At 37.8% G+C, this 18,687-nt stretch overlaps 1 protein-coding gene across 2 annotated transcripts; it reads right to left on the bottom strand.

The window, feature by feature from the left end:
• Window positions 1-1,876: 1,876 nt before the first annotated feature.
• On the bottom strand, window positions 1,877-18,295 carry LOC310740715 (STE20-like serine/threonine-protein kinase). 2 transcript variants are annotated; one of them, XM_083567687.1, is made up of 17 exons: window positions 17,930-18,295; window positions 14,383-14,547; window positions 13,524-13,572; window positions 13,178-13,327; window positions 12,991-13,063; window positions 12,595-12,789; window positions 11,154-11,328; window positions 8,973-10,568; window positions 7,955-8,085; window positions 7,636-7,759; window positions 7,307-7,474; window positions 6,530-6,659; window positions 6,079-6,203; window positions 5,805-5,990; window positions 3,963-4,088; window positions 3,434-3,547; window positions 1,877-2,219 (listed from the first exon to the last, which is right to left on the bottom strand). In XM_083567687.1, the coding sequence occupies exons 1-17, from the start codon at window positions 18,077-18,079 to the stop codon at window positions 2,100-2,102; spliced, it is 3,777 nt and encodes a 1,258-aa protein (XP_083423813.1). In that variant the 5' UTR covers window positions 18,080-18,295; the 3' UTR covers window positions 1,877-2,099. The 2 variants fall into 2 exon arrangements, with proteins under 2 accessions (XP_083423813.1, XP_083423814.1); XM_083567688.1 differs by lacking the exons at window positions 1,877-2,219; window positions 3,434-3,547; window positions 3,963-4,088 and adding an exon at window positions 4,346-4,479 and having other exon boundaries at window positions 17,930-18,284.
• Window positions 18,296-18,687: the final 392 nt, after the last annotated feature.

The raw sequence follows: 18,687 nt of genomic DNA, 5'->3' as shown, positions 1-18,687 counted from the left end.
TGAGGGTGGTGCAGGACATGTATGAGGACAGTGTGACGGCAGTAAAGTGTGCAGTAGGTACGACAGACTGGTTCAGGGTGAAGGTTGGACTGCATCAAGGATCGGCCCTGAGCCCTTTCCTGTTTGCAGTGGTGATGGACAGGTTGACGGACGAGGTCAGACAGGAGTCTCCCTGGACTATGATGTTTGCAGATGATATTGTGATTTGTGGTGAGAGTAGAGAGCAGGTTGAGAAGAGCCTGGAGAGGTGGAGATATGCGCTGGAGAGAAGGAGAATGAAAGTCAGTAGGAGTAAGACAGAGTACATGTGTGTGAATGAGAGGGAGGGCAGTGGAGTGATGCGGTTGCAGGGAGAAGAGGTGGAGAAGGTGGAGGAGTTCAGGTACCTGGGGTCAACAGTGCAAAGTAATGGAGAGTGTGTTAGGGAAGTAAAGAAAAGAGTGCAGGCAGGGTGGAGTGGGTGGAGAAGAGTGACAGGAGTGATTTGTGATAGAAGAGTATCTGCAAGAATGAAAGGGAAAGTTTATAGGACTGTGGTGAGACCTGCGATGTTGTATGGATTAGAGACAGTGGCATTGAGTAAAAGACAGGAGGTGGAGCTGGAGGTAGCAGAGCTGAAGATGTTGAGGTTTTCGTTGGGAGTGACGAGGATGGACAAGATTAGAAATGAGTTTATTAGAGGGACAGCACATGTAGGATGTTTTGGTGACAAGGTGAGGGAGGCGAGATTAAAATGGTTTGGACATGTGCAGAGAAGGGACATGAATTATATTGGTAGAAAAATGCTGAAGATGGAGCCACCAGGTAGGAGGAAAAGAGGAAGGCCAAGGAGGAGGTTCATGGATGTGGTGAGGGAAGACATGCAGGTAGGTGGTGTAAAAGAGGCAGATATAGAGGACAGGGTGGTATGGAGACAGATGATCCGCTGTGGCGACCCCTAATGGGAGCAGCCGAAAGAAGAAGAAGAAGAAGAAGAAGCTAGCATGACCTGGGTAAACGTACATCGGTACAATTATATTTATTGTGTAATTAAAAGCTAGACTTCAAAACTAGGGTTGCCATGTCATACGCCAACAATGGGAATACCGCAGGACAGGTCAGGACAATGCTAATGAGGTGTGTAAAACATAATGACAAAACACAAGGCACTTGTCAATCTACAAGTGGTTGTTTTAATGTGTCAATTTAACTTCCTGTTATAAAACTAAGCAAGAGAGTTTTGGTATATATACACAGTGCAGCATTACTACACGGATATGTGAATAAACACAAACTAGATACAAAAAACTAAAGGCACACAGGTGGGTTATTTACATACATTGGATCACACACAATTATTTACACATACAGTATATATTTACTACATTTACATTATATAAGGGAAAGTAATCAGTGGTGCACCTGAGCTTACAGTAGAGGCAGATGATAATAGAATGCAGTTTTATATACATATCTGTTCGTCAGTCTCTAATATTATTCTTTTTTATCTGTCTGTTTGTCTGGTTGGCTCTGTATATCGCTCTGTCTTTCTCTATTAGTTTTATTTGCATGTTTGTCTTTCTTTTTTATTTCTTTGTATGCATATACATAGTTTGTATGCATATTTGTCTGTCTGTCTGTCTGTCTGTCTGTCTGTCTGTCTGTCTGTCTGTCTGTCTGTCTGTCTATCTATCTATCTATCTATCTATCTATCTATCTATCTATCTATCTATCTATCTATCTATCTATCTATCTATCTATCTATCTATCTATCTATCTATTTGGGTTAGAAACAGAAATTCTTTCTTTCTTTCTTTCTTTCTTTCTTTCTTTCTTTCTTTCTTTCTTTCTTTCTTTCTTTCTTTCTTTCTGACTGACTGATTGAATGACTGAATGACTCACTCACTCACTTACTCACTCACTCACTCACTCACTCACTTGTCTACCTTGTAATATATGATGTAATATCTCACCCAATCTGTCACCCCCACCTCACACTAGCTATCGAGTCAATAATGCAGTGCTGTGGTCTTATGAGAAGAAGCTGCACTTCCAGATGTTCAGCATTTAAAAACCATAAACATCAACATATAAACACATGTACAATGAGTGTAAGTGGTTCAGTTAAAACTGATGTTTGGGAAGAATCTGGAGCGGCGAGCGTATCGTGTTTCTGGTTCACTTCGTCTCCTTGTTCCTTCATATTCTCTCTTTTTACGTGCCAGGTCTTCTTCCAAGGCCTACACACACACACACACACACACACACACACACACACACACACACACACACACACACACACACACACACACACACACACACACACACATAATGATTAAAGGGGTTTATTATTTTTATAACTCTATTTCTTTTTAAAAGCTGACTAAAGGTGAAAGCTGATTAAAGGTGTTGGACATGCCTATGTTTAAGAGGACATTTGGTCTTCACCTAGAAATTAATACACACACACACACACACAAACACACACACACACACACACACACACACACACACACACACACACACACACACACCCACAGACTTTTCTTTCTCTGTGTATCTCCATGAGAGCAGATAAATATGAAGAACAAAGAGTAATTGTACTCCACATCTCCAAACACAATTTGTCACGTAAAACTGATTGTTAATCATTTTTAATTATTTGTCTGAATGCTAAATTCTGATTGGATGAAAGGTGTGTTTAAGCCGCAGAATGCATAGGGAGTTCCGGTCAGTTTAAATGAATGTGCTGCTTTATGAACAACTGTAAGGATGGTAACATGCAGTCACAGCTGCCTACAGAGTAAAACAGCAATTGAAAGCTTTTTACTGAACTAAATGGATCATTTAATGTCATTTCACAGATATAGTGAATTTTATCTCCAAATTTGGAGAAGATGGCCTAAATGATTTTGCTAATTAAAGAGGATAACATAGGAAATGTTTTTCAATTACAAATAGTTAACACCAGCAGCTTTATTATTAGTGGAAGCGAAGCAGCACAGATGCAGACAATTCAAACACACTTTATTTCAGTATATATATTTCAGTCTAAAACTGAAAGGGAAAATTATGTTTTTTTTAGAAGTGCTAAAAACCTTTTGAAGAAGTAGGTCTTTAGACATTGTTTGAAGAATGCTAGAGTCTCAGCTGGTCAGACATCAGGTGGAGGTACGGTCCACCATCTAGGTCTGAGAACAAGGACGTCTTTCCTGTACCCTAAGACATGGTGGGTCCAGTCAGCAGTGGTTGAGGGTCAGAGGAAGTGTGGTGTAATGTGGGGTGCGATAAATGCTGAGGTAGAACGGTGCTGGTCCATTTATTTGGCTTCGTGTTTTAAATGTGGGCAGCTACAGCAGGAAGCCAGGGGTATGAGTGAGGTGGTGTGCGAAAACCTAGGACCTTGAATCTTACTTAGTATTAGTGATATAATATATTTGCTGCATGTATTTACCTCTTTTCTGCAGGCTAGTTTATCTCTCCATTCATTCAGTTCTAGTGTGTGCTCATCATCCAACCTCTTGATTTTCTTCTTCTCCATCTCCACCAGAACCTGCAGTTTCTCATTCTAAAACACACATAGAAGCACAAAATGAAAAAATTTACCTTATCATTTCCTGCTGTCTTTTAAACTTGACCTAATATCAAATAAATAATTAGCTGTACACATCTAGTTAATCGGGCAAGACATTTTTGTTGTATAAAATCAGCATCTTTGATCAAAGTCTGGAAGCTATGAGGTAACCTTGTTGTCAGTAAGCAGAATCTTATAAGCTCCAGGTTCATCATTCAATTTTGCTTAGCTCAATAATATTTCAAAAATTTAAAAGTATATTTGTTTTTTTTTTCACTTTTCTGTTTAACCCCCTGCAACATGATATGTAGTAGGAACTGGGCACTGTAGAGCATTTAGTCACAGATTTCAGATTGATTAGGGATATCGAGTTTACGCAGGTTGATAGAAGTGTTGTGGTTTACTGTACCTGTAGCTGCTGGAGCTCTGTGATGTTGAAATCACACTGATCTTGCAGTTCCTTTAACTGGATCTCCTGAGTCTCCTGCAGGGTCTTGAACTCCTGCTTCTGCCTGTTCTCCTCCTCCAACATAAACTGAGAGAAAAAAGAGTAAGGAAAAGAATACAAGACAGATAAAGTGATTAGAAAACAGCGGCAGGAGGAGAGATAGACATAGAGAGGCAAAGACAGAGAGATCAGATTTAAATGGAAAAAGAAACTGAGAGCACACAATATTTACTTTAACTAATTCCTTGCAGTTAAAAGGTAGAGTCATATTAAATATGATACATAGCAGGGTGCATACAAGCACAGCGCACCGAAAAATATTACAGTAACAAATTTTCAAATTCTCTCATTCTCAGTGCTGTGCAATTTATACAAATATCCATATTATTCATCCCTGAGATGTCATGCAATCCCTTTTGTAATTTAAGTCGTGTGTTCGGTTCTTGCCCAAAGCTCTTCAGCGCTTCTGGCTTCATCACTGCAAAAATAAATCAGGTCTAAAACACTTAAGATTCAGCTTGAGGTTTGTCCTGCTATGCAACGTTCAGTGGTCTCAAAGGCTGGAAAGAGTTTCGTTCTGAAGTTTTAGACTTCTTTTTTTAGCTAGACGGCAATTAATATTCCATTGGAACATCACCAAACCACCAGCTATCACTCCGTGGATTATGGAGACTACATCTTTCCTCAGAGGATTACATAAAAGCAACTCTGATAAATTCCTCAAAAAAAGGCTTTTTTTCCCCCACTTTCCAACTCTGATTAGCAAAATATGTATACAACAAATAGTTTGAAAAGAGCATTTTTTAAAGCAAAAAAGTACTGATTGGGGAGATATTTGTATTAAAACAGAAAAAAAACAATGTCCAAAGATATCTAGATCTAAATAAGGTATATTATTTTTTAGTAATGCAGTTAGACTAAATATAGTTTGGTAGAAAATGAGTTTGTTGGCTTTGCTGTATCTTTAAAGGCAGAAAAATAAGAAGAAAATGAGAGGAAAAAAAAATATCAAATGCCATAAAGTCTTGCTCTCTCTCAGACTCAGACTTTGCTATCCCCTAGCATATTGTCCTCCATATTTTTGTTTTTCTTGTTCGACCATCAACACATCATCTGATTTGCCAAGAGGTAAAAAGTGCTTGATGTTATTTAAACCAGCGAAACATTTTGAAAACAGTTCCCACATAGCCTTGTGTAAAGGCTATGTGTAAAAATGTAAACCGGATTTTGAAAACACCAGGCGTGAATGAAGTCTTCCGCTATCTTCCACATATACACTATTTTTAATTACAGAACAAACAATCATCATCCTGAACCTTTATTCACCATGTCATGCTCATAGCAGCTGCGTGAACTCTTTTGGACTCAGTCGTCTAGCCAACACAATTTGACCCTTGTCAAACTCGCTCAAATCCTTACACTTGCCCATTTTTCCTGATTTTAACATGTCAACTTTGAGGACAGAATGTTCACTTGCTGCCTAATATATCCCACCCACTAACAGGTGCCATGATGAAAAGATAATCAGTGTTATTCACTTAACTGGTCATAATGCTACAATATTATATTCTTATGCCAGTCTGTGTGTGTCTGTGTGTCTGTATATATATATATATATATATATATATATATATATATATATATATATATATATATATATGAATATATATATATATATATATATATATATATATATATATATATATATATATATATATATATATATATATATATATATATATATCAAAGTAGCTCACAAGCTGAAAAAGTGTGGGCACCTCCTGCTTTACATCATTATGTTACCTGGGTGAGTTTCTGTCTCTGCTCAGCTCCGCTCAACCCCTGCTTCCTCAGATCTTGCCTGAACCGGTTTAGGTGACTTTTGACCTCGGCACGTTGGGCCCTTTGGAGTTGAGCTCTTTCCTGAGCCTGAGAGGACTTCTGTTCATCCATCAGGCTCTGCTGAAATCGGGACACGCGTTCGACATCCTGCGCAAAAGAGCAAGAATACGATGTAAAAAAACAAGACTTTGCAGTATTAATTTAACGTAGGCTGCCCAGATCATCGGAAACTCACCTTGCTGTGTCTCCGACTGAGCTGCTGTCTCTGGAGAGAGTACTGCTCCTTTACCTGTTGCTTAAATAAATGATATTTCTCCTGCAGGTGGCGCTGTTCCAGCTCCCAAATGACAGACTCACGTGCTGAAATAAATAAACATACAAAAGCTTTGGCTTAGTTGTGTCTCTGTTCTGAATCAGTTTTAAACACACACTATAAGATGTAGGTCTGCAGACCACAGGACTAATGAGCTTCAAACATTTGACATTTTTGAATAGTTTATGACTGTACATAGAGTGTTTTTTCTTTGTGATGTTAAAGTTTACTAGAAAGGGTTACATAGGGGTTAAGATGACAAGTAAAACCCTCTAACACATACTTGAATTCCTGTTGCAAAACTAAATAGACCCTTAAAAATGTTATAGCTAATATTTTTATTACTGTATGTTGTATGTTGTGGCCTCCCTACCTCTCTTGAGTTGCTGAGATTTGACAGTGATGTCCCACTCCATAGAAGCCACTTTCCTCTTGTGTTCCTGTACACCTTTCTGTAGTGCCTCATTTAGCTCCTGCTGCTGCTTCTGCAGGAAACGCTGTTCCTGTAACACACAGAGGTTGTTATATATGTATTTTTTCCACATTAAATGAATAAAGCATGAATGAATAAATGCTTATTTTTTAAGTATGTGATATTTTTGCTGATCTCAAACTGGATTACCTGGAATGCAGAGTTATGAAATAAATTAGGTTTTATTATAATAAGAATATTTTTAATAAAGTTACATAATAATCCGTATTTAATGTCAGAACACAGGCAACAATTGAAAACCAAAAATGAATATGAAAACAATGCATAAATAGTAAGACTTGAAGAATATGAAGAATATATAACACTAAACAGGTGTAAACAAGTAGGTAACAGACCAATGAGGAAAAGAGAAAGGATTAGAACAAAAATTAAAGCAAGTATTAGTGGAGTTTGAAGGCATTGGAACTGCAAAGCTTTGGGAGATGGTCCATAATAATAAGAAGTGCAGTTTTCTTATTCATTCCTATCTCTTTTTGTTTGCTAGTGGTTAATGAATTTGTAAAAAAAAAAAAGAAAAAAAAAGATGGACAAAAATGTATACCATGTTACTTGTGGTGCCCCATATACTGTATCATTTTTTAACACTTCAGGAACCATTGTGGGAACAAATGATTGTTTATTCCATAGTCTCTTTATTTGTTTAGGATTATTTTCTACCTCTTTTGGGTCCATTTTATGGGCTCTCAGCTCTTTCTCTTGCTGGGATTTGAGACGCCGGGCTTCCTCTCTGAGACGTAATGTGTGCTCGGCCTCCATTTTCTGGCTCTGCTGTTCATACTGTTTCTCCAGACGCTGCAGTTCACTATCATAGTAGTGCTTCTTACTCTGTACAGGGCGATACAAAGAAATAGATAGATGTATGTATGGATGGATGGATGGATGGATGGATGGAATAAAAATTGCACCCAAACAGCTAGTGTTCTTAGATGTTGTGATCTGGTGTCTCTGTGTGTGTATGGGAGGTATAAATGTACATTTTGACTTACACTCATTTCCTGTTCAATATGCCGGAACATCATTTCTCTCTGTTGCTGCAGTTTTTGTTCCAGCTGTGCGAACTCTCGCTGCTCTTCTCGCTGTAGCAGTTTCAGAGCATGCAACTCCTGACGCCTGCACACACAAACACACGCATTCAAATCTTTTTTTTATTTACACCCATACAAAACACATTTATATTTCCACCCACACACCTGTGCTTTCATGCCACATTTTTCAAGCACATGCACAAACTTACCTATATACACACACAAAAACATGTTATTATCTAATTATTAACTTTATTCATTTATTTCTAAGTGAAAATACCTGACTGAGCGCATCTGCTGTTCTTTATCATTTCTCTCGCTGATCACTTTTGATGTGGTTACGCTCACCTCGCGTCCGTCCACCATGAACTTCCGCGTTTTTTTCACTGTTTTTCGGCCTACAGGTAAATTCTGCAGGTAGACAACAAAAACGTGAGCTAAACTAGCATGTGACGTCCACTTACACTTAAGAACTAACATAAGTGTATGTTTTTTTTTTATCCTAAATTTTACACGTTATGGTACAGTGTCTTGAAAAGCAGAATTATAGCATGGAACAGAAAAAAATTACTGTTCTGATGCTTTGGTTAATGTTAATTTGTTTAATTATTAATCTATTATTTACTTTTGAATACATTTTCCAAAGAAAATATAGGGTGATGCAAAGAAATCATTAATCAGTCATTCTCACTTGTAGGTCATGTGTCATGGCTGCATTTTAATCTTCAGTCCAATCGTTATAACAGCCAAAGAAAATTTCACAGTTGTTACTACACTTGCCAACCAAAATCACATAATCTTTGAATTTGCATCATCTAACCATAATAATAGCAATCATGTGGACCAGTTAAAACATTACGCTGATTGCGGCAGCCAATCAAAATTCTTCAGTCATTATAAGATCAAATTGTTTTACATTTATAGCATTTGGCAGACACCTATATCAAATCACACAGCTAATCAGCTATGGGGTTAAGCATCTTGCTCAGTGGCCCAGAAGTGACAGCTTGGTGTGGCCAGAATTTGAATTTGAAGTTCAACGTCTTAACCACTAAACCCTAACCTCCCCAAATCTTGTATTACATCAGCTTATCAAAAATGCCAGCCAATAAAAACATAATAGTGATTAGACCAGCTAATAGAAACCATTGCAACAAACAAAACAATCTCAAAAACGTTCAAATTCTCACTATTGCAGCCAACAAAGCAGGTGTGTTAGGGTATTCCGATCATTGCTATTACTACAGTAAAATATTTCATTGTGTTGGAAGGAAACACTTTTCACAGCCCTGGCTCACCGTTTCATTTTTCGCTGACTCATCGTTGTGCTGGTTCATGTTATGATGTAGTGAACCATTTGTCTCTGTGTGAGGTTCTTCAGTATTCGAGTTGCCGTTTAAGATGCTTTGTGGCTTTTCAGTCAGTTCCACTTGGGCATTCTCAAGTGCAAAGCTAACCTGCTTGGTGGTTTTGGTGTCCTTTTGTGCTAAAGATAAATCGTTGATATTTCCTGAGCTCACGTCTTCTTTATGTGTCTCATTACACACTGGAGGTTCAGTCTGAAGCTTTGAGATTTCTGCTTTGTCTTTTGTAATTGAATTGTTCTGAGAATCAGGTCTGAGATTCTTAGGTTCATCTGACTGGTCAGTTGTTATGACGTTATTTTTTTTTATTTCCTCAGGACTTGCCTCATGTCCAGATTCCTTCTCTACCCGTGTTTCTTCTTTATTTGGTTTAGCTCCAGATGGTTCCTCTTGCTTAGTTTCTGCCTTCAGGTCAGATTCTTGCTGATTTTTGAATTGTACTGTTTCATCATTGGTTAAATTAGCCATTAGTGCTGGTTTTTTAGCAGTCTCAGAATGTTGCTCCTTCCCTGTGTCTCCTTTCCTAACATCTATGTCCTCTTTGTTTTTTTCTCCATCCTCAGCATTCTTTTGTTCATCCTCATCTTTAACATCAACATGTCCTTCTTCAACCTCTATCAGTTCCACCTGCGTTAAAATCTCTGTTCGTTCCTCACTAGTTTTTTCCACAGCAGCAACAACACACACTTCCACAACTGGCTGTTTAATTGATTCCATAAATGATGAACGTTTTAAAGCTGTTCCATGTCTAGCCAAATCCAAATAATCGTGTATACATCTCTCTTTAGTTTCACGTTTCCTGTTCAACTGCAAGGTTTCCAAACACAACCTGTCAATCAGAACATTTTGCAAATCAGCTTCCCCAAGCTTATCATCTTTTTCCACAGGTCCACTAAGGCATCGCCAAAACATTTGCTCATCTTTAGATTGATCACTGTTTGGACTGTTCTTAACCTCTGTATCGTTTAGTGTTTCCTGTTTAGATAAATCCTCTTCCTGTTGCATTTCTTCATCTTTCTGACTGCTTGCATCAATATCCTTGGTCTCCATGTCATTCTCCAAACCTGGTTTCTCCTCTGTTTCTCCTTCAGGTTTATCCAAGCTCTGATCAGAATCAACTTTTACCTCTTCAGGTTTCTCCTCACTTTCCATCACTTTGTCCGCTGTCCCTTGTGGGCTCGTCTCTGATTCCCCTTCGCTGAGACTCGCAATGACTTCCTGTTGCTCCTGATTCCCCAGGTGTTTCATATCATCAGTCCAGATTCCTGATTTACGGCGACTCAAAAAAGACAGGAGGTTCCCCGGAACAGAAAGACGCCTGACTTTCTTCTGAGCTTTATCTAGGGCAGTAGACGCCCGACGTGCCACTTTGGGGGCTCTGTTTGGCTCGGCATTGGGAGGGATCTCAGGAGGTTCTTCACATGAGGGAGTCAGGGGGATTTCGGGCTCATCTTTTGCTGTATCCTTCTTCTCTGGTGTCTCAGGGTTGGCTGGCGGCTCATCCATGGAGGAATGTAGATCGGAGAGAGACTTACAGAAAGACAAAACAGTTTACGTTCAGTACATGACTTCTACAGTAGCTGTTGATAAGCTGTAACTGATTTAACTAATGTGAATAGTTAGGTAGTTTGAACATTTATCAAGCTTTCCTACAATATCCTAATATTCAAGCTAGAAATCTGTATTCGGTTGTAATTTTTCAATAATGGCATGCTCTGAAGTGTTTAAAACCTCACACAACAATCAGCCCGTTTTAAACCATTTTTTTTTTTTTATATCTGTTTCGAGTTATGTTTACCGATATAGAACATCTGCGAAACAAGTTAGATCTTGCTATCACTTATGATAGCTATAAATAGTATTTCCTTTACCAGCTTCTCTGTTTTCTCTCTTTTAAACTTAACAAGACATCTCGTGTTCCTGAGAAACCATAAAGAGCAGCCCCCTGTGTCTTAAAGACTATCTCATGGAAATTTTCTCATCTTACTGCAACTAATAAATGTCATCTTAAAGAAAAAGATTATATGTTTCGCTGTCGGATCTTCTGTTAAAGAAAATTCAACAAAATCTAAACAACGTTCATCAAAAAAAAAAAAAAATCTTTATTTATTGTACCTCGGCCTCTATGACCTCAGTGACCTCTGCTTTAGCCTCAGCAATAAGCTCCTTGAGGCTTTGCCCGTTCCGGCCTGCATATGAGAATGGGTGAGCTAGTAGTTGCTGTGCTCCCCATCGTGACTCTGGGTTTTTTTGTAACACCCGCTTCAGGAAATCTTGAAAATGGTTTGACCTGGTAAAAAAAAAAAAAAAAAAGCAAGGAGCAGATTAAGGAAAAGGAGCATTTATTATTGAGCTCATATGTACATTCAGCTCAGTCAGCAATATAGAGTCCATTTCAAGCAGCTAATCCAGGTTGTGAGATGGAATGGAGAGTTGATGCATGGAGGGATGGATAGATGGATAGGGAACAAACCTACAGGCACCAAACGTTATACACCATTATAACCTCTTTATCTCTGTAAAGCTGCTTGTTTGTCATTGACACCTGACAAATAATACTAAAAGTGTATTGAAGTTATTATTTTTTTATATTTTATTTTATTATTATTAATTTATATCGAATTAAATTTAATGAATCAATAAACAGATGAATGGTGGACACATATTAAACATTGATTTGTGTTGGACAATGGAACTGGAACAGTTAATGCAACAAGGTGTAAATGTATAGATATGAGGATGAACAGGTTCGCCGTGCGTAAAAAAAACAGAGATAGATTCATAGTTTTAAATGGAGAGATCAAATGGATATGCGGATTCACTATAGATGCATGTTAGCCATTATGAATAAATATAAGGATTATGGATAGACAGATTTAATACATTTGTGTTGGATATTGTGGATGGATGAATAGAAGGATGGATGGATAGATGGTTGAATGGATGATAGATGGATGACAGATAGACAGATTTATTCATTCACTATCATAGTACTGCTTTTTATTCTGTACAGGGTGATACAAAGAAATGGAAATGGATGGATGGATGGATGGATGGATGGATGGATGGATGGATGGATGGATGGATGGATGGATGCATGGAAGGATGGATAGATGGATGACAGATAGGCAGATTTACCAAAGGTGTATGTTGGATATTGTGGAAGGATGGATGGATGGTTGAATAGCTGGATGACAGATAGACAGATTTACCATCGGTGTATGTTGAACATAGTGGGTAAAAAGATGGCACAGTAACTAAATAAATGAAAATGTAAGTAATGGGGTGAATAAATTCATAGACAAATAGATGGATGGAGAGATGAACATGTTCACCATGAGTAAAAACGGAGACAGATCTTTAATTAACCATACAAATTCACCATAATCAGGATTTAGTGTGAATGATTGGATGGATGTACAAATTCACTTTTGACATGTGTTGGACATTGAGGTTGGAAGAATGAATTAAGGATGATCAAAGGCATGGACTGGTGAACAGATCTAACATTACTGTGTGTGCTGATTGGAAAAAACAAATGGATGGACAGATTCACCATATTCGGGTGTTGACCAGTGTGGGTGGAGGAGACTTGGTGATCTTCAGTAGCACTCTCATGGGGTTCAAGGTGTGGTGTGGAGGCTCCATCTCAGCTGCCTCAATCAGTGTGATGCCCAGAGACCAAATGTCAGATTTACATGAGTATGCATTTTCTTTTGATGTCTCACACATAATCACCTCTGGCGCCATCCTGCAAAACACACACAAACACACACACACACTTTATCTTTATTTTATTATATAATGCACTAATAAATATCATGCACTAATTATAATACAAACTTGCAGTACATTTTACACTTCACATGCACTAGCACTGGCTAGTTAGTAAGGTAGTAAAGCATCACAAGGTGAAACTTTTAAAGTATTGAATAACAATGAAATTGCGTACCAGTATGGCGTCCCAATGAAAGTCGATCGTTTCTGGAGAGTGTTGGTGTTTTTTGCTGACACCCCAAAGTCAGCTACAGATACAGAGCATGAAAATAAATGACAGCAACTACAGTTTAGTGTCTCTATTTTGAATGCTCAGTCTAACTGTCAGTTGTTTTCTATGTTTTTGGTGTTTGTGTATGTACCGAGCTTGATGTGGCCCTCCATTGTGAGCAGAATGTTTCCTGCCTTCAGGTCTCGGTGGATGATGTGATGCTGATGCAGGTAACACAGAGCCTGCAATGTCTGGAAACACACCTCACTGATCTGCTGCTCTGAGAGGCCATGCTCCAGCTCTGCATGCATACACACATACAGACACACACACACACACACACACACACACACACACACACACACACACACACACACACACACACATACACACACACACACACACACACACACACACACACACACACACAGATCAGCATATCCATCAGAAAAAAAGAGGGGGCATTTAGAAAATCATTAGTGACAGGCCACGCCTACCCAACATGATGTCATCCAGTGCTCCACCAGGACAAAACTCAATGATTATCTGCACACAGAGAACACACTTAATGTCATAGATAGATACGACCTGAATTCCAAAAAAACAGGGACACTGCAAAATGTAATTAAAACAGAACGCAATCATTTGCAAATTTCATATTTTCATAAACCCATATTGTGTTTACAATAGAACATAGAAAACATATCAACTTGTACGTACGAAACTTTTTAAAAACAAATACGATTTTTTTTTCATTTGATGGCTGCACCAGGTTTTAAAAAAGTTGGGACAGGGCCATGTTTACCACTGTGTAGCATCATGTTCTCTGTTTGTATACATCTGGGAACTGAGAAGACCAGTTGCTGAAGTTTTGGGAGAGGAATGTTGTGCTATATGTGTCTGACACAAGATTCTAGTTGCCCAACAGTTCTGGGTGTCTTTTGTTGTGTTGTTATGATGTGCCGAATGTTTTCAAATGATGAAAGGAATACAGAAAGGCCAGTTCAGCACTCAGATTTTTGTACTTTGAAGTCGTCTTATTTTTTCCTTAAAATGCTGCATTTTTCCTTAGTTTATACATTTTATATATTTTCTATGTTTGATTGTAAAATTATGAGATTTGCAAGTCATTGCATTTTGCTTTTATTTACATTTTACACAGTGTCCTTTCGGAATTGGTGTGATAGCTAGCTACCTTGCTACCTGATAGCTCTAGCTAGCTAGCTAGCTAGCTAGCTAGCTAGATAGATAGATAGATAGATAGATAGATAGATAGATAGATAGATAGATAGATAGATAGATAGATAGATAGATAGATAGATAGATAGATAGATAGATAGATAGATCAGTTTTTACCCATAGCCATCCTTCGTTGTAGATGGCGTCCAGAAGAGAGATGATGTTGCTATGCCGACAAGTCGCCAGGATGTTGATTTCAGTGATGTAGTCCTGCAGCTGATCCTCACTGTAAACAACTATAACTTTGGCTGCTGCTAACACATTGCTTTCATTGTTCTGAACCTAAAACACAGAAACACAACAAAAAAGTAGGAAAATACAGTGGTATACTAAAGTCTGGGCACCCCTTTACCAAATTACATATTTGGTGGATTTTTTGACGTGAAGAGAAGACACCAAAAATCTTAAATTAATAACAGATTGATAGATTGATGATGTATGTTTCCTGCCAAAGTTTTTTTTTTTTTTTTACAAAAACACACACACACACACACACACACACACACACACACACACACACACACACACACACAAACATCATTTCTCTAAAGGGTTTGATAATAAACAGACAAGCTGAATCACATGTGTTTTGATCAAATGACACTTTTTTTTTCTTACTCAGAAACAAAGCAATTCAAACACTCAGAGGGAGGAAATCTCTAACTGAGCGTTCAGACTTTGTTTGAGCAGGAAGTCAATTTTAACCACAGCCTGAAACTGTATACAGAGTTACGAAGTAAAACCCAGAAATAAGACTTTAGTATTGACACAAAAGGAAACTCTTAATTCTAATTAATGTAGTAATGAAGTAATGAAGTATTTTTACTCTGCTAGTGTACTTAAGTACATTTCGAAGTGTCTCCATTTTATTATATTTACTATTTTCATTTTTGGAAACGTTTACTACATTTCAATGTGTAATATTTAAAACGTATTACTTCTACAAATTTTAGACTTTAAAGTGGATACATAATTTGTTTTAAAGATGAGAAGCTGTGGCCAGAGCACAGGCATAACCCCAAGCTTTGGGTGAGAGTGTGTGGATTAAGTGTTCTCTCAGTGTGTGTCTGTACCTACAGAAAACTCTATTTATAAATGTATGATGTGCAGGAGAATGGAACAGTATTTATTACTTATTTAGAGTTGTCATAGATCACTACTTTCCTTACTGATACTTAAGTCTATTTAAAAATATTCATTTCCATGAAGTTTTCATTTTACTTTTACTGGAGAAAGACTTCATTAATGAATTCACCTTTGGATGACAATCCAGTTTAGGGAAGTCTTTTACACGTCAGCATCTTCGAATAATGCTGCAGGTATGATTTGGGGAGGAAACTCAGGGGAAACCCATAGCACAGTCTGGACCCTGGACGAACTCTACTCTGTTGCACTACAGCGCCACCCAATTTGGGAATAACATTTAAAAAATTTGGTTACATTGTATTATTTTATGATTGACTAAAATTAAAACTTTTCCTTACAAATTATTTGTCTATATTCTTCGAATGTGTTATATATGTAACACCGAAAGGTGAAAGAGGAACTACAAAGACTGTGGACAGATAAAAAAAAAAAAAAAAAAAAAGGCAGTCTGTGTGATGTTGACCTCTAAGCTCGAAAAGAGTCACCAAAGAGTTACTTCTGCTACCATCTAGATCTTAATCCTGCCGTCTACACGCCGCTTTCCTTCTTGCATGTGTATTCAACTTGTATCATTTATATGTCTACAAGGTCCTGAAGATTTTACAAACCCCTTCATTTCTTGATTAGAATCATTCTCCAAATGTTTTATAGTCTTCTGCTCTCCTCCAAATCCTTATCTCAGCAACCTAAGGTTTCTTGTTCTTGTTACCATTTTGTACATGCTCCTGTTGCAATCACAAAGTGTATTGTAAAAACCACAGGTAAGATCTGGATCGTATTCCTTTGGTCTTCTATAAAACCATCCTCAGCCCTCATTTCTACAAGATCATGTTTTTGTTTGAAAACCATCCGTAGCTCTATAATTCTGAAGCCTACATTCTGTTCCTATGTTTACTATGTTTATTAAGATCAATGAACACCTACATACTACTTAATTAATATCACAATATCCTACTCTAAAGAACTATCTAGCTCTACACACTCTTTCTTGATAGACTGCTGATACTGACCAATCTTTTCCTTTAATGTTAACAGTAAGTTTTAATGGCAATGCTGCCCAGAAAACCAGGAGATCCTTTATGTATTGGTTCTTCTCAAAATTCTGGCATACCCTTAGATCGTTCTTATCCACTGTCACCTTTGAATATCTCAATCACTATAAAGGCAACGCCGTATGTAACAATCTGGATCACAAGAATGACTAATTTCTTACAAATTCTTTTCATTGACCAGATAAATGTATCCAATTCAATGAGGCACTGAAGCCAGAGGCTATGAAAAGCCCCATGGAAGACAAGACAATCCAGCACAATCCAGGATTCATGCAAGTATTCAGACTAAGAGGTAAACGTACCTATTTGTATATTTTTAGTGGAAACAAAAGCAGATAAAGCAAACCTACAAAGATCATTCAAATCACAAACTCAATTCATAATATTTTATGAACTGTCAGACACCACAAAACAATACTGGCTGCATCATCATGAAACGCTTTCTAAAACAAATACGAGATATAAATATCTGAGCTGCAAACGTCTGTGGGTGCAGCATAAGGTCAGGGTTTAAAACCATAAATGTTTACTCGCTTTCAGAAAACCTTAAACTTTAAAACTAACCCTAAACACAAACAGACGAATGTCTAAGCATTCAAGGTATGTACATACTAAACAGTATTCAAATCAATCTAAACAAATAAATCTAATTACATATTACACATCATAACACATTATGCATGCACTAAGCATGAATATATTTTCCAGGAACTCTTCGAAATAGAAAAGAAAATGGTCACTTTCTTAATATATAAAGTTCTATTTAAAGTCAGAAGTTCTCTAAATGTGTGTCTGAAACAGTTGTATTGCTCTCAGTAACTTAATGTACACCTTTATTCTCAATATAAAGGTTAAAATATCATCAGTGTCTAAGCTACAGGTTTTCCTTTAGAGCACAACCAATTTTGCTTTGATCAATCAAATCTAAATATCACTTGAATGTCCATTTTCCTTCTGATAGTCGCAGGTCAACGTGACCGCTCTTGTGTTATAATATGGTGTGATATTGTGTGTTAAACAGGATTTAAAGCATGTTAAAGTAGGTTGTTAGTTTGTGTTTCTGAGTGTTAGAAATGTTTTTCAGCACTTTAAAAGTCATTTTATTGACTTTAGAGATACTCAGTTCACTGTAAAACTTCAGAAATTACCAACTCAATATGAATATGAAGCTAAATAACAACATTCTATTTATAATTCTCAATTTATTTCTACAGAGTCTGTATGTGCTGATAATCTTATATAGTTTTTTGTCCTAATCACTGGATGGAATTTATGGTGTTCTTCTGATTTATGTAGCATACCTTAAAATATACAAACACACCCACCCACCCACCCACACACACACACACACACACACACACACACACACACACACACACACACACACACACACATATCTAAAACTTCTTCAAATGATTGAAAGCTAAAATGTTCCTAAATCATCCTTCAATCCAGACAGAAGTTACCTTATAGACTTTCCCAAACGCTCCATCCCCAAGTTCTCCCAGTGTGGCCCAGGTCTGACGGGGGTCCACATCCCTGCGCAGGTGCTCATATTGTTGAATCTTCTTCTTCTCTGCGCCTACACGGAACAAACGCATCAGGAGGGACGCCATTGCGTCTTGCTCCTGGACTAATCGTCCGAAACTCTCCGAAAAAAAGGATCGAAAAAGGGTCTCTCAGGTACCCTTTGTCCCCCACAAATAATCTCCTAAATAAACACACAGCTTTGTCCGAGAGCCGGACAGAGAGAGAGAGAAAGAGAAAAGAAACTGTTGTGTGTCAAGCTGTCACACACCTCACAACGTGTCAGGAAACTCTGTAGAAACCACATCCTTCGCAGAAATATAAACGAAAAAAAAAAAGCACACACATTGCAGGGTCTCGGCTCTGATGCTAGAGTACACTCGACTCATCTGTATGACAATGTTCAGGCCATCACTGTATCTGCTCACTTCTAGTTGGCAGAATATTTCAGAACATTCACTATGATTTCTGAAAATGATGCAGACTTTTAGTCAGAGACATCATTCAGTATTATGCTAGAAACTAGTTTCCCTGATCAAGAACACCACCGACACACACACACACACACACACATGTTACAGTAGGTGCATCTCTCCTAGTCAGTGTTATACCTCATGGTCTGCATTATGTGTGTATTAAGTGTGTGTGTTTCCGTTGTGGTTCTCTTTCTCTCGTTCTCCCTTTAATGATTAGCTCA

The sequence above is a fragment of the Silurus aristotelis genome (assembly GCF_946808225.1).
Source record: "Silurus aristotelis genome assembly, chromosome: 18".
Lineage (NCBI taxonomy): Eukaryota > Metazoa > Chordata > Actinopteri > Siluriformes > Siluridae > Silurus > Silurus aristotelis.
The sequence above is the reverse complement of the archived record's forward strand: the minus strand, read 5'-3'. Positions and strand labels throughout refer to the sequence as shown.